Below are 16761 nucleotides of genomic sequence, written 5' to 3'. Positions count from 1 at the left end.
AACTGCACAGGGCCACTGGTAACGGACCTGTAACTGCACAGGGCCACTGGTAACAGACCTGTAACTGCACAGTGCCACTGGTAACGGACCTGAAACTGCACAGTGCCATTGGTAACAGACCTGTAACTGCATCTTCTTCCCCGACTGCTGGTTTGTGTCCCCAAATCCCGCAGCGGCAGATTCCCACGGTGGCTGTGCCAGATGTTTCCAGCCCCGCAGATGAGACACAGTTCACATCACCTGAACGTTCGGTAACGAGCATTTCGCTGCTCCCCAGTCCGGGAACCGAACTGGGTAGAAATTAACTGGGGCGAAACGCGGCGCACGCTCAGTCGGGCCGGGAGGCGCGGGGGCGGCCGGACCCCCGGGGCCGGCGGGCGGGGACACGCCGCCGAGCAGCGCTTTTCCGGGATGCACCGGCAGGGCCGAGCGGGCGGACGGCGGCCCCGGTAGGGCCCCGGCACGGCCCCCGCCCAACCGCTCCGGTGTCACGTGACACCCCCGCGCGCCCTCAAGCTGCCCCTCCGGGACTGCGCATGCGCGTTTCAGGCAGCGGGCACCCCCCCCCCCTCCGCTGAGCGCATGCGCTGATCCTTCCGGGATTCCGTCCGCCCCCCCCCCCCCCCCCCGCACCCCTTCCCGCCTTTGCCATGGCGACACCGAGCGGCGTGATCCGCGCCCTGCACCGCGGGACTCGCGGCCAGGTAACGGGCCCGGGACGCTTCCCGCGCCCCGCGGGGCCGCCGCGTGCCCGGCTCGACCGGCGCAGCCGGTAACCCGCCCCCGGCGCGGCGGGGCGGCTCGGCGCATGCGCGGGGGGGGACCGGGACGGTGTCGGTCCCGCGTCGGTCGCGCCGTTGTCGCCGCCTCGTCCTTCTCCCACCGGCCGTCCCCGGCGGAAGGAGCGTTTGCTCCGCGGGGCACACGGCGTTCGGTGCCGCGCCGGTCGGTGCGCGGTGCTCGGTTATCTGGACGTTATCCGTGTTTTCAGCGTTACGTTTTTTTACGGAGCGTTATCCTCCCGTTTCCGATGTCCCTACCGGATTCGAACCCCTGGAAAAAAAAACAAGACAAACAAAACGCGCGCAGGTGTCGGCCCTGCCGCGGCACTGCGTGTCGTAGTGCTTTAATTTAGAATCATGGAATCATGGAATGGTTGGGGTTGGACGGGACCTCAAAGACCATCCAGTTCCAACCCCCCTGCCATGGGCAGGGACACCTTCCACTACAGCAGGTTGCCCAAAGCCTCATCCAGCCTGGCCTGAAACACTTCCAGGGATGGGGCTTAATTAATTTGCTTAATGCGCTCGAGATTTTCGTGATGAGGAACAGGAACTGGCCTTCCCCCCGCCGTTCTGTCACAAAATTGGAATAAAGGCACTGTTGGCTGCACTGGGAGGATGCTCCGAGCCGGGCCAGGGAGGAGCACGCACACGTGCAGCGAGTCCGTGCTTGTGGCAACCTGCTTGGAAAAGTTTTCTGTCCAGAAATGATCTGCCTTGCCAGTCTAAATCTTCGTGCAGCTTGCAGTCGTGCTTTTAAAACGAGCGGAAGAGTTATTTGTTAGAACAGTCTGATGGCAACGATACTAACGGTGCGTTGTTTTAGTGAATGGCTGCCTCCCTTAGCTGGACAAGTGGCTTTTTCGTGAAAATCATGCTCACGTTGGTATATCATCCGAATCCTGAATGGCACGGTGTGTTTCTGTAATGGAACACCTTACCCGGAATGGGTGCCAGGAGGGATGTGTCTCGTGTGGCTTGCAGGGAGGAATAGGGTAAGCAGACAATCAGAGGTGGCTTTCACTTTCTTGGCATGACCCGTGCTGTCCCTGACCTTGCAGCGACTGGATTCTGCCTGTTACCCTCAACCACAGAGTTGTTATTCCGGGAATTTCAAGCTGAAGCGCACACTAGCACCCAAAAAGTTGGCGTACGTAGTGGTGAGTCTGGGTAAACTACGAGCTGCAGGAATTTTTGTGATTCAGAACTAGAATTTCAAAGGTTAAATTGAAGAAATGAAGGCATGTTTCAGTTACTTAGGTGAGAGGGAGAACTTGTTACTCCATGTGAAGCTTTCATGACGGATATTTTACTTAGTAACTGTATGCTTCCTACTAGGTGTTATTATGAGGCAGATGCAAGGTTTCCGCTTGTGTTTTTTGTTTCAGAGTTCATTTGTGTATAAAACTACTTTGAATTTTAACCATACAGAAGACCTAAAGAGTCTTGACGTGGCATACTCAATAAGCTTGCTGGGTGTTTCCATTCCTTTAGGTGCTTTGATTTTGTTTCACTTAACGTCCACCTAAAGCTTCCTGGGCTTTTAACACTGAAAATTTGTGTCTGTCTCCATAATGTGTTTGCCAAAGCAAACAACATGCCTGTCTCGCAAAGACGTCTCAAACCACTCTTTAGAACACGAGCTGCAAAGTTCCTTGAAAATAATTGAAAGGGTTTGTACACGCTTGTCTTTCCAGCTCCTCGGGGTGGCTTTTTGGGATTTGTTCAGTATGGTAGCAGGTACCCTGCCCTGCTTCATTCATTCCTCTAGCAAAGGATTCTCTTTTATCTTGTGTAATAGAGAAATTGGCTCTGAGTGAACCTGGCTCTCTTAAATCTCAATATTCTCTCTGACATGAACTTCTTTGCCACCTCTGAGTTGCCCGCCAGGTCAAGATTACTTATCAGGTGCTTTGTCCCTGGTCACTGTGACCTGATGTCCTTCAGATGGGATAGGTCTGAGAATGTGCTTCCTTCCTATTAGTCTTTAAAAGTTAATTTGGAAAACGAGAAGCCCGAAGTTAGTGTTGGTTATGTAACTTCATACCGCCCGTCCCCAAATAACAGCAGTAATTTAAGTTGCTTCTCTGATTTTAAATTTGCAAGTCTGATATGCCGTGGGCTCTTGTCGCTTTCCTCTCTCACTTTAAGTGCCTTCTTATGTCTATCTGGAAAGAATTGCACTGGAATCGAAGTTGTGCTTCAGTGCTTCTTTAAAAGAATTGAAGAAAAAAACCTGACTTCCTAATTTATGCTGTTCCTGTTGCCAGACTGGACTTCAGAGTTGCTCAACTATCGTGTATTTGCTGCGTGCTAGTAAGGAGTATTCAGATTTCAAGCTGGAAATGTGTTTGTCTTCAAGCTTGAGCAGTATATATTTATTGGCACCCTTATGGTTTGATGTTTAAGCGTTTGATAATGCAGTCATGGTTGTTAGAAGACGTGATTTCTGTGATTTCAGCTTTGTTTCACTGCAGCACACGGTTCATCGTGCTGGATTTATCATGCTGTGTGTGGAAAAGTTCCTCTGTATTTTTTCTTGTACGTATTTCTAGTACACAACTAGAATATGTGGTTAAGAAGAAAGTAACATTTAGTAGGAGAGATTAATTGTGTTTTGGGTATCTTGACTTTTAAGAGCTTATTTTCAGATTCCTTACTGTTTTTCAGTGGTCTCTAAGCCAGAGTTATAGAAAGTCATTTCATTGAGTCTGTTTCTTTGATAAGACACTCTTAAAACTGGCAACTAACAGATACTCCAGGGAATTACTGATAAAATTCTGAGAAATCCAGCTGTGGCATAACCTGCTAGTAGGAAAATTTAATCTAAGGTGAGTCAGCTGTTGGTGTGTGAGCTGATAAAACGTGAATTAGGTTTAGTCCTGTCAGCAAAGCTCCAGAAGTTGTTGCTGTCAATGAAAGTGTTCAGTTGTATCTTAAATCTTACTAAATCAGGCCTCACGGTGTGTCAGGCAGTGAATTTTGTGGATTAGTTGTGACATCAGTATCTGATAATCTCTGATATTGATAATCTCTCTGTAGTCTTGCTGCTGCAAAGCCCAAACTGTTCGAGATCAGAAGTGGCCAGTGGTCAAATCCCAGCCAGTTCATTTCTCCAGTTCAGACCTTCATTCTACCTCTTGGTGAGTGCTGCACAGAAAATATCTCTGGTCAATGTTTCATCAGGACCACTGCAAGTACAAGACCTTCGAGGGGTCTTAGCTGACACGTTGGTAATCTTAGCAGCTCATTTAGGAATGTTCCCCTTTCTTTGAGTTAATATCTGAAATAATGCCCCAGGATGGATCCCCGTGGGTCGTTTCTCTCGCTTGCTTTGCAGCGTGTGAGCAAAGGTGGTGCTCAAATCAAGATGTTTTTACAGCATCTTCCTCCACTGCCACAGCCTAATGGGTCTCGAGGCCAAAGTGAGACTGATCTGGCGTCCCTTGCTCTTAACAAATCCATGTTTGCTGTTGTTTTCCTCTAGTTATCTTCTAGGGAATTGCAAAAGATGCTTTTTGTTCACTGGGAATTGATGCTAAGCAGACTGCCTCCCAGACTGCCCCTCTTTTCCTGTATTTTTGGAGACAGGAATGACATTTGTCCTTTTTTGGTCTTCTGGTACTTTGCTTGGCCTCTGAGAACCACAATGATTCTGGCCAATGTTCTCAGTACTTTAAGAAGAGAACGTCAGACTGGTTGGCTCTGATGAGGTTTGACTCATTTCGTGGGGAAGTATTGTTCTGTCTGTGTTCAGGCCACCTGGTCACTCCATTGTTACAGCTAGTCATGTTAATGGCTGGTCGTTTCATATTTTTTAGTGAAGATGGCTGTGAAAAGGGCAGTTAGGTAAAAATTGAAGGGTTGTTTTGGAGGAGACCATTAAAATGCTTTTTCCCAGATTGCAAATTTAATCTTGAAAATGTTTAGCTATTGTTACCATATGGGTTCCGCAGAAAGGAAGTAACTGAAATTACCAGGTCCTAATCCTTAAGGATTTCAAGGGTTGTAGTTAAAACTAGAAGGAGCTGGGTTTTTAGTGTCGTTCAGCTGTGTTACGAGTGAAATGCAAGCAGTGTGAAAGCGTCATAGAATCATAGACTCATAGAATGGTTAGGGCTGGAAGGGACCTTCAAAGGTCATCTAGTCCAGCCCCCCTGCAAGGAACAGGGATATCTCCAACTAGATCAGGTTGCTCAGGGCGTCTGTGTTCCCACCTTGCGTTCGTACCTGTCGCATAGCGGTCACTTCGTTAGCTGTCAGCGAAACGAGGCCCCAGTGCGGGTCACGAGCTGTGAACTGGGCTCCAGAACCTCCGAGTTCCATTGGGCACCCGGATGGATGGGAGAGCAGACAGGTTTTCAGGTGCCTGCCTTGGATTTATGGTCGGGACAGTCGCCGGTGGAGCATCGCTTTACCCCAGAGAGCGTGGAAGCTGGAGGCTGCAAAGTGCTTGAGAAAAACGCAGAGACCAGTTAGCCAGCAAAGACCCGTGCTGTTTGCTGGTGCCCAGTATGGAGTCGTTCAGTGTGTTGTAACCTACAGGACCTTTAGGAAAGGTTTAAGTGACTCGAGAAACGCTTTCCGAATACAAGCAGCCTCTATGTGGATTCACGTGTGGAAATTGGTACTTTTTTTTTTTTTTTTAATTTCCTGTTTTCCTGAATTCGAACTTTTTTTTTTTTGACTGTTATTGTTGGGCACAGATACTAAAAGTATCAACTACCAACTCCTGAAACCAGCTGGATTCAGCCACATATTCCAGCCTTTGCATTAAACCTCTAGTGTCTCCTCCCCAGGAGTCCTTCCTAATGACTCATTTCTTTTTATTTTAATCACTAAGTCAGTCATGTTTAATCCTCTAGAGAAACTGGCTTATCTTTCGGATAAAACGTTGGAAGTGTTCTCCAGGCCAGGATGAAACCATTAGCTTGTGTGTCTTTTTCAGAGCTGAAGTGTATTCTCACTGCCTACTAACTTTCCATTTCTTGGGTCTTCACGGGGTTTGAGAGAACTCGGATTTCCACACAGATCTTTTAGACCTTCCAGTTGTAGAGAGACTTCTCCTCATCTGCCTCGCTCCGTGCCTTGTCTCTAGTGGATTTTGGCCATTGTAGACAGAAATGAAGGATCTTTGAGGCACGAACGTGTCCTATTCATTTCCATAATGGAGTTCTAACAATAAAGTCTGGCAAACGTAGATTGTTTTAGCAGGAAACAGCCCTTTATTCTGGCGTCTTGGGTAGAGTCCCACCATTCTTTCCCCCGCTGGCCCTCGCTTTCAGTCTCCTGGCTGAGCCTGTTTTTTCTCTTGAGACACTTCTGGGTTCATTAACTTGTTTTTGTACAGTGAGTTTAATGAAAGATGCTACTCTGGCAGTCCTGGATGCTGAAGTTTTGCGTGAATTTCTCCGGAGCCTATGTTGGACAACCATATTGTGAATTATGCAGTCTGTAGTGGGTCACCTCTGTCTCTCAACCGCAGACTGGGGGTCTCCTTTTGATGCTCTTTCATTGGCAGATACAATTTCCATTTACTAATACAGCAAGTGCTATTCTAGACGTTCAACAATTACTTTTTCCATGACACAAGTTGTGGTTTTTGCTGGGACTCTCGGGTTAGACGAACAAACATTTCGTGGAGTTGACTCAAATTACGTACAGTAGGATGAGAAGTTGAAGTGAAGAAAACCCCTAAACATTAAGTCAGTTAAGTCACTGTAGATCATGTATTTTTTGAGCTCTGCTGAGCTCGTACATAGTGAATTGAAATCGTTTTCGTTTTGGTTATTTGAGCCCTTGGCTGTAACAATACCATTCTTGGAGTTCCCAACTCAGACAAATCATGTAGCAGATTTTATGATTTTCTGTTGTATCAGGCAGATCTGCATCCACTGGGTACAGTGGATTAAATTCATTTTTCCCCCTGGAGATGCCCACCTTGAGAGTGCACTGAAGTTCTCACTGTGAGGGAGAGGAAATCGATATATATCTGTATAAGTGTGTACACACACACAGACAAGTATACAATGACGTGTATATACTTACTTTTTCATTTCCATCATTCTTGTGCTGAAACGTGATGATTGCTACCAGAAATAAGAAGTCTGCTTTTACTTTTAACTTCGAGTTCTTTGAATTATGCTAAGGTTTACTTCCACTTCCTGGGGCGGGCAGAAGTAATGGAAAGGGGAAGTTCACCCGATTGCTTCCATGATGTTTGCACAGTATCCAAGTGAAGAATTACTGTTGTAGGTTTGGTGTTGGAGGTTTCCTCAGTTTTCACGGCGTTGCACATAGGTCATGTTATGAACTACTACCAGGATGCTGATGTTATCCTCATAACCAAGCAGATAAAACCCTGCTGTCCTTCAGTTCTATTTAGGTGGCACTTTCATAACTGTACGGACCAGGAGCTTCTCTTTGTTTAGATTACCTTGTTTGTAGATGTGGGGTTTGGAGCCTTACAGTACACAGCAGGAGGTGAATTAGGTGCTTCTTGGTGATATTTCAAAGTGGGGTAACCCCATCCAGTTCACTCACTTAGGTGGGTGTCGATATTTATATAATCTCAGGGTTGGGTGGTGCTGAGTTTCCATTTTCAAGGCTCAGAGCTCCTGTATAACTCTTCCCAGAAGGATTCAGGAGCTAAAGTGAGGTGAAATTGTATTTGCACTCCCACCCTGATAGGTGGGGGGTCTGTGGCTTTGAATGCCATCTCTGTCGTTTCTGGTCACGCACACTCAGTGACAATCAAATATTATACCTTGGTCTTCAGAGTGGCCACCTCTCCATCTGGCTGCCGAACTATTAATCTCATTTGGAAGGTTGTTGGCCAGCATTCAAAAAAATTGAATTGCCAGCATCTTCACAGCTGCCTGGGCTCGCCATCATCTTTTTTCCTTTTGCCAGGTGCATAGTTCTGACTTTGGAATCTGCCATGTTAGCTGTGCCTTGGAAAAGATATAGCAACATTTCCATGTTTTCCAGGCTTCCTGATGGTCTCACCAAAGATTCACACAGCAGCTATTTCTGTCACTTGCTTTCACACTTGTAGATGCTCTAATATCCCTGTCCTTCTGCAGCAAGATTGCTAAATGGCCTCTTTCGAGCTTGTCCAACAGCAGAAACAGTTCTTTTCAGGGATTCTGCCTTAATCCTAGGATCCATGGGCATTCACTTTTCTGCTTAACAGCATTGCTTGTTACATTAACAACAGCAAGAAATACGGGGAGGTACAAACTTTTGATGACAGAACCACGTTATGCTCTCCTTCCTAAATAATAATCTTTTTTATAGCCACATCAAAGTTTCTTTCAAAGGTGGTCTTTGACTTTGACTTGAATTGGGTTATCCATTTGCAAATATTTTTCTTGCAATCACATACGTGCCAAGATGTGGAAAGACTTTACTTAATAGGCATCCATAGGGTGCTTTCCTTTTGCGTGGAAGAACAAAACAGTTTCAAACATTTCAAAGCCTCTTTGTTTCTTATGTAAAGGGAATGAGGGGTCCAGCCCTCTGAATTCCTGACTGAATCTCGTTTTGCATCTCTGCTGGCAACAAATTAGCCCATGTGGTTGCTGCCACCAAGAATGAGTGCACCTTCTGCTCTTCAAACACTTCCATTGTTTTTTTGTGGTGTTTTTGTGTTTTTTTTTTCTGAAAGATATCCACATATGAGATCTTTGCAGACTTAAAGCGATGTCAGCACTTTGCATGTTCATCAAGCATTAAGCCTGGTCAGAAGAGCCAAAGGTGCTGCCACACCTGCCAGAGGGACACTTTTACAGTTGGCCATACAACATTGATTGTAAGTCTCTAGTAGAATACTTGCCAGCACTCAAAGAAAAATTGAGCATCACACATCTCTGGGATGCCTGCAGTGCAAACAGTCAGCTGCTTTTACACCGATGCACTCCAAGGGTGCATCCAAACTGGGAGTTAATATTTGCCTGGTTTCCTGCGGGCCAGTTTGGAGAACACAGGTGAGTTAGCAAGAGCCATCTCATCCCTAAACCGGAGCAGTGAGTGCCACACACGAACCAGAGAACGTTTCATCTGAAGTTTCTGGGCTCGGGGTGTGTGACTACAGCTTGCCGTGACGTGGGTGGCCGTTCTAGTCTCACAGGCCATGTTCTGGAAACTTCTACGTGCTTTAGGTCTCAAGCATGGTAACCCTGAATTGTACAGCTGCAAATCCTTACCTGTATTGCCTTTTTTTTTTTTAATGTTCCTTAGATGTTAGCGACCAAGGGGCAAACTTTTTTAGGCAGCTTGTTACTATGCCAGTGACCGAAGGTGCTGATGCACATTAGATGTCAGTCCTACAAGATCTTCCTCTCCTGTAAGCAAAGGCTTTGCTCTGTATACAGAAAAAATCATCAGTTGTAAATTCAGTCTGTTTGTTCAGTGGAAATACAGACACTACAATGATCCTGTCTTCAACTCAACCTCACATTGAATTCCTTAGGAAGAGAATACAGCTTCTACTGACCGTTTGCTTTTTAGGGTCGGTGCTTATATCTCATACAGGGCATCCAGATGAGCTGCTGTGCTCCTGGACTCAGGAACATGCCTTGGCTACATCTTCTGCTCCAGCAGGAGGATTGGACTAGATGATCCTTTGAGGTCCCTTCCAATCCCTGACATTCTGTGATTCTGTGATTCCTGGAGGGCAAGACCTGAGCACAAATGCACCTCTATCTGCATGCCCCTCATCCGTTCCTTGTCCATCGTTTGTCCTTTCTGTGGAAACAGCCTAGCCCGGTGATTTCAGGACCAGCCTGCACTGATAAAACCAGTTTAAATGTAATCTTTGAGTGTTGTCTGTCTTCAGGAAAAGTTTGTAAAATTCAGTAGGAGTCCCTGATACAAGTATGATTATTATGTCTAAAATATTTAAACTGATAGAATTCTCTTCAGCATAGACAAGGAGGACCAGCTGGAGCATTTTCTCTGTGCATGTGTGCACCATTAGGGAATTTACTGAGGTTCCCACCTCCTAAGGCCTCTCAACAGCCATCGGGTGGTTTTAAAACTTTGCTTTTCACCTAAGATGAATTTCAGGCAGTGACCACAAGGTGAAAGTTTTCGAACAGCTGTGTTAATTTTGGCCCCATGTGAAATGAAGCCAACTTTTCCTTACTACAGGAAATTGCCAAATAACATAATGGAGAGGAAATGAACTACTCTTTGAGTTTCTGGGACAATATTCTGAAGAAACGTAGTAATTCCAAACAAAAAATATTTTTTAAAAAACATCCCTCTACATGTAAGTCAGTGGTCTTTGTTTATGTCCTGTAGGGCAGTCGTGGTAGCCGACAGACTCCTCACTTGAACAAAATATAGAAAAAATAGAATAAACTCTTTCAGCTAGAGGTCAGAGAAGGAGCGAGAGTGATCAGATGTTTTTAAGCAATTTGGATACCACTGTGATCAAAAACATAAAACTTCTCTACTTTCTCTGGGAGGGAAGTTGTCATGGTTTGATGTGGAGGGGGGGGGGTGGTTCTGGTGGCAGGAGAGGGATTTTGCTCCCTGCGACCTCCCCGGTTTTGGATCCGGGTTAGGCTTAGTTCTGGCCACCAGATCAGACTGCCATCCCCCTCGGGGTTGAGCCAATAGGGCGCCTCTGCGAATTGCCCTATTTAAGTCAGGACAAGGGAACCGGAAAAGGTGCTTCGCCCAGGATCGACCAGAGAAGGGAGGAGGGCACTGCCCCCGCTCCCTGGCTCCCGGCCGGGCAGCTGCCTGCGTCGGGCCGGCGCCGCCCACGGAGAATGGCGGCGGCGGAGCCAGCTGGGGAACTCGGGGGCACCCCACTCCCGGGGTGCCCACTGGGCTGAGTTCACCTGGAGAGGACTGAGATCTGAGAGAAACAGCCGCATCGACAGCAGGTCAGTGAGGATGGAGCGGGAGGAGGTGCCGGAGCCGAGTTTCCCCTACGGCTGGTGGTGAGATGGCAGGCGGCCCCCCTGCAACCAGGACGGCCTCGGTGGAGCAGCGACCCACTCGCAGCCCGTGGGGAGGAGATGCCTGAGCCTGAGGATGGTCGTGTTGGGGGCACGACAAGGCAGAGAGGCATCTGGAGTCTGCGTGACGACCCACGCCGGAGCGAGTGGCTACAGCTCCCTAAGTACCCGAGACTGTGGTAAAGCCACACCGGAGCAATCTGTGGGGAAGGATTGTTTCCAGTGGGCTGGACTCACGTTGGAGAAATTTGTGGATTTTTCCTCGTGGGTAGGGGATCCATTGGAGCAGGGGAAAAGGGTGTAAGGACTCCTTCTCCTTTAAGAAAGAAGCAGCAGTAACAGCACGGAATGAACTGACCTGCACCCCCCCAGTCCCTGCCCCCTGTGCTGCCGGGGGGAGGAGGTAGAGCCGGGAGGAAAAGGAAGGTGGGGGGGGGAAGGTGTCGGTTTTAAGATCTGGTTTTGTTTCTTTCTGTCCTCTCAAGTAATCGGTTTTTATTTCCCTTTGTCCTTCTAAGTAATCATTAATAAACTGTTTTGCTTTGAGAAAAGCGCTGCCTGTTTTGCCCAGGACCATGGTTGGTGGGTGCTCCCTCTGTTCTTGCCTCAACCCTCAGTCCTTTTGGTTTTTTTTTTTTTTTTTTCTCTCCTCTCTACTTTATTGGAGAAGGAGAGACTGTGTGAGTTTTAGTTGCTGGATCAGCCTAAAACCACGACAGAAGTGTTCGGTTATGGGGGCATTCTTTAGCTTTTTGTTTTGTTTTCTCTAACTTTGTGGTGTTTTCGGTATTTAAGATGGTTTCATCTATTCACTGAAAAGCAGATCAACATTTCGTATTTCAAATAACCTACATTGGTAATTTAGGAATACGATGTACTTTTCGTTACGTTTTGACAGTAACACCTGTGTTGTGGAGCAAAATGATGCTAATTCTTCTCTTGTTGCTGCCAGTTGCATTCTGCTGAAGCGGCGTAGGCTTTGAGTGCAGGTATGTACCAGCTTACAGGTAGGAAATGTTAACCCCTTGTCACATCTCTTGACAACACGGAATGGTTTTTTAAAACATGTCAGTGCTCAGCTGCCACCTGTGAAAAGGCCTCAGTTCTTAAATTTTATGAAATGCAGATAGAAGGACTTCACTCTTGAAACGCCGTCAGATCCGGCCTGTCTAAATGGAACTCTGAATTTCTCTTCATCCTCTTTGGTCATCGTGCTTTGACCTCAGTCATGCCTGTGTGAGATCATAGGCTCAGAGGACCAGAAGAGACCCAACTAGAGGTGAGCTGGTGCTTCTCCTGGCCCAAAATAAAAATTAGTTGCCTCTGCATCTTTATCAACACATCTTCTATTTTTTTTTTTTAATAGAGAACGTCACTAAGCACTCTTCTGAAATGTTTTTTTTTACAGTTGGAAAGTTTTCTTTACATCTGGTCTGAAATTTTCTTACTGCAACTTCAGCTCATTGTTTCTTCCCCTATTAACTATGGTCCCAAAAGTCGTATGTAGAAGACTACATATTTAAGGTGTGTTTAAGACTCTGTCCCTCCACGTCTTCCTTTCACTGGACTAAACCTCAGTTCTTCCAGGCTTTGCTCCATAGTCTTATTTCTGAGGTCTCTCGTTGGACTTGATGATACTTCTATGGCTGCAGGACCTGAAACATGCTCCAGTGCCCCAGCTTGAGGCCATCCTCATCCTGAGCAGGATGAGTAAATTGGTTTGTGTCTTCTGGATTTTAATGCTATTCCTATATTCCTGTGCAGCTTTTGCTGTATTTCATAAAAGTGATGGTTTTGCAGCAGCATGGTACGGATTCACACTCCCCTTCTGAAATGTTCCAGACCCCAGATCCTGGACTGCTGTTCTCCTTCCTGTGTCGGTGCAGTTGAGTAGTCCTTTCTGTACAGATCCGTGTACTTTTGCCTGGTAAATAGCATCCTGTTTGCTCAGACCATTTCTTCGCTTCGTCAATATCGTTTTGAGCCCTTATCGTCCTTCCACCTTTGTGTCATCTGCAGATTTAATGAACGCTCTTTATTTCATCATCCAGATTACTAATGAAGATATTAAAACATTAAATAATACTGGACCCAAGAAAAAAACCTGTAAAACTGTATTTGGTATATCTTCCCACAACCCCCGTAAGCCATCAATAAGTGCCATTTTGGTTTTTTTCTGTCCAGTTCCACCTGCAGCATATATTACGTTCTAGGTGCTATTTCTCTAGCTTATGAGAAACTGATATCATTTTTTAAGTTAATGAAAATCAAGATATAACCTTTAGTAGTTCTGCATTCTAGCATCTCTTGTGCTATATAGAAGGTTATTAGAGTGATCTGACATCACTAGTTCTTGAGAATACTGCTGTCTGCTGTTCTTACCTGTAATTCCTTCTAAGTTCTTTATTTATTCTTGTATTTTTCCAAAGTTCAGCTGACTGATACAGCGTAACTCCATTTCAGTGGAGTCCCAGAGTGGAGCAGGAGGTCCTGCGCTTGTTCCCTGGCCCGCTGCTGCTGTGCCGGTGCGCGCTCCGCCAGCCCTCGGGGCTGCAGCCGGATCACCAGGAAGGCAGACCTGGTGGGTGCTTCAAGGAGCTGTTTCCAGAAGGCATCTGCGCCCTCAGATTTTAGTTGTTTGATTGGTGCTGCTTCAGCCACGTAGTTCCATGAACAGTAAACTAGTTTTTCTATGGATTTGTGTCTTAGAGGTGTTCCCCACAGTGTAATAAGCTCTCCGTAGTAACCCTCTGCTCCCTCTCCTTTTCCCTTGGGTCGCTCTCTCCAAGCAGTGCCTACTCAATGTCAACTATCAGATTTTCCACTTTGAGCATCGTGTGCATCACCTAATGGATTTAGAAGCAGCACGTACCAAACTGGTCTGGCCTTCACGTCTTGGCCGGCGGGCCCAGACGTTCCTGCTGATGGGTCCAGCACACTCAGCTCTCGCTGCAGCCTCCTGTCAGCGAGGCACGGATTTGGGTCGTCTCTTGGCACCTTACTCGTGTGGCAGTTGCAAGAACATGGTGTTGCTGAGTCCTTTACGCTTTCGCTGAGTCTGGGCCTGCGGTTAACGTCTGCAGTTAGGAAGTTTGGTTGGAGAAGCTCTATTTCTTAGCTTAAAAAAATGGAAGTAAATGGTTTGAGAGCAGTTGACGCACGGTTAAGGCTGGTAGGCTGCTTCCTGTCTTGGACCATTTGAAACCATCAGCTGCAGTTCTGTGTATGTCCTTGAAAACCAGGGGGTGCAGAAGTAGCCCGTGTGCCAGCAAGCTCCACGTTGGGCTTGCTCGGTGACTGCGCCTCTTTGGCTATGCCTCAGCCCTGAGCAGATGCCATGGCGTGCTGTCCTGCCAGGTGGGAGCACAGCACAGAGGAAAACAAGACTATGGGGCTGTGTCCTTGCTAAGGAAGACGTGATGGTTTAGAGTAGGGTCGGTGACCGCGTTGGCTGCGTGCAGACCCAGTGCCTGGCTCCTTCACCCACTGCGCGTGATGCTTCCCGCTCGGTCGTGTTACCACCTCCGCTCGCCCCAGGGCATCCGCGGGGTGTTTGAACCAGCCCTTCTGTTTTGTAGGCTGCTCGCCAGCCCCTCAGCCAGCGATGCATCCCACTCCCGTGCAGGAGGGAAGGGTCCGTGGCTGCCCTGGGTCTGGAGTTGCCTCCCGAGACGCGTGGCCACGCGAGCTGCGGCGACCTGCTGCAGAGAACCCGTGCGTCTGCCAGTACGCTGCCCCTGGCACGGAGAGTGGCACGAGGAGCTCGTGAAGGCGAATGAGAGCATCTGCGGGATGCAGCGCCACATTAATTTGCTTAGTCCTTAACGAGGCAGCGTGAGAGGGCAGCCTAACCCAAAAACAGTTGTGCTGGATTCTTCTGCTGGTCCTAGAAGGCTGGGTTAAATTTATAGGGTGCAGTTAGTACGTGCTGTAAATGTTCCTCCTCTAAATGTGTTTCTCATTTTAAATATAAATATTAAAATCTTACTTAAGTTTAAATATAAATGCATGTGACGTTCAAGAAAGGGGTACCGGGCAGTGCTGTTTAAATCTTAATTTAGTTCCGTTTCTGAGCAGCAAGTTAATCCTTTCTCAGAAGCTATTTATCTGAAAACTTGCTCTGGTCTAAATAAGTTGCCTTCTAATTTAATGTTAGCTCTTTAATCCCTAATTTTAAGAATTAAGCACGATAAAATATCATTTGTACCAGATGAATTTGATGAATTACCAGATCAAGGTGAACATATTTTAAAGAGAAGTAATTGCTTAAAAAGCAATAAATGAAGCAAAGTCTGTAGTACATGGACTGCTTCGAAGTTTCCCTTTTCCTTCATTTTTTTTTCCTATCTCTAATAACATTAACACTTAAGTTGTCCCAATTAGGCTTTAAAATTTATGCTTTAGCTAGTAAAATCTGACTCATCTGGTTTCCCTTCAGTTTGCTGCTTAATAGCTGCCCGAAGACAGGTTTTGCCAAGTCCATATTAACAGACGAGTATATAATTTTAGCAACGAGGGCTTTGAATTTGCAAAGTATTAATGAGGGAAATAAAAAAAAATCATAGATGCAAAAGATGCAGTAGTTGAGGGCTTTGTCAGCCAAAGAATTTCTTTTGTCTCTGAGGTCGAGGCAAGTTTTTTTTTTTTGTTTTTCCTTCCCTTTTTGATCGCTGTCGTTAGGATCCTCGTGTTCGAAGTTTCAAATTTTCTAATTAGTGTGTTTTACTCCTGGCTGTGTTTGCTTAACACTGGTCTTTCTTCCCTTTGACTGTCCCATTTTCCTTTCCTCTGGCAAATTTGGACTTGCTGCAGTTTGGGACGACTAGGGCTAAACGAAGGGCCACGGGTAGGATTCTAGCAAGAGGGAGCAGAGCCTGTGACGGGTCCTTGGCTGTTTCCTGAGCCGTTCCAGCCCCATCAATCAGCGCTGGTGCTGCGCAGGCTGCGCGCCGCGTTATGTCGCCGGCACGGCAGCTTCTCCGTCCCTTCCCCTCGCCCCCCCGCCTGCTGCCACGCTGGGGAGAACTGTAGAGGGAAGCCATCAATCTGGCCTGTCGCAGATGTCAGCGGTGATTCTCCTGTCGGCTTCCTGCTCCCTCCGTCGTGCCCACCACCTGTGTTTGGAATTAGCTCCGGTGCTGCGGATCTCGCTCGGCTCTTCACCTGTCCTGCCCCGACTAAATAGCTGTTAAAACGCCGCGGTGGGTTGCGGGGGGGATTCCTGCTGCAGCTGCTGTTGTGCTGCTGCTCTTGTAATAATGTCATAGTTTTCTCTAACGGCGTTTTTTTTGGGGGGTCTGAAATCTCTTGCTTGTGTTTCAGCCCAAAAGTGAGCTTGTGAACAAGTCGTTATTTAATGTAAAGATGAAAGTATTTCTTAGATACATTACGGATAGAGGCGTAAGCCTGTCTCCCATCTGTTAGTTCTTTTTGAACACAGTCTAAAGAAATTAGTTAGTCTGGAGCCTTGTCCTTACCTTGAGCTACTCAAAGAACAAAATTAGCAAAAGCCTCTTCGGGAGTTGATTTTGGTACCTCTATATCTGGCTAGTGGGGTTCTGAAAATCTAAGTGTCCATCTTCCTCGTCGCTGGGCAGGTTGAGATGCTGAGCTGTACTGCCTGGGTGCTTCTAGGGCAGGATTAGCATCCTCATCTTGTGGTCTAAACCAGACTCTTAACTTTTCTGTACACTTTTATGGAATTGTATCAGTGTTTTCCTCTGCAGACCTGAGAACTGCCCATCTAGTGGCGGCTTTCTCCCACCTCCTTGGCTGGATGCTAACTTTTTCTGGTTTTAAAACCCACAAAGAGATGAAAGTGTTTATAAGGCATAAGGTTGCCTTCGAATTAAAGTGTATCTGCTGTCATTTCAGGGGTGTGATGGCAAGATTTATGTGGAGTTTGAAAGAAGAGAGACTCCAAAAGCTTAAGTCCTGTGAATACTTTCACTTGATTTTACTTGTGTGACTCCTTTGTGAAGTGGAGGAACTGTATTGTGACTGAT

General features: G+C 46.8%; 1 protein-coding gene across 1 annotated transcript in view; it reads left to right on the top strand.

The window, feature by feature from the left end:
• The first annotated feature begins 650 nt into the window (after positions 1–650).
• The window catches only part of WARS2 (tryptophanyl tRNA synthetase 2, mitochondrial), a 41724-nt gene continuing 25613 nt past the window's right edge, over positions 651–16761 (top strand). The window contains exon 1 of the mRNA XM_086622588.1: positions 651–704. Coding sequence (XP_086478714.1) covers positions 651–704 — 54 coding nt within the window. The remainder of the gene's footprint in view (positions 705–16761) is intronic.

This window comes from Tauraco erythrolophus, chromosome 1 (genome assembly GCF_009769465.1).
Source record: "Tauraco erythrolophus isolate bTauEry1 chromosome 1, bTauEry1.pri, whole genome shotgun sequence".
In the NCBI taxonomy this organism is placed as follows: domain Eukaryota; kingdom Metazoa; phylum Chordata; class Aves; order Musophagiformes; family Musophagidae; genus Tauraco; species Tauraco erythrolophus.
This window is presented reverse-complemented; position numbering and strand designations above follow the sequence as displayed.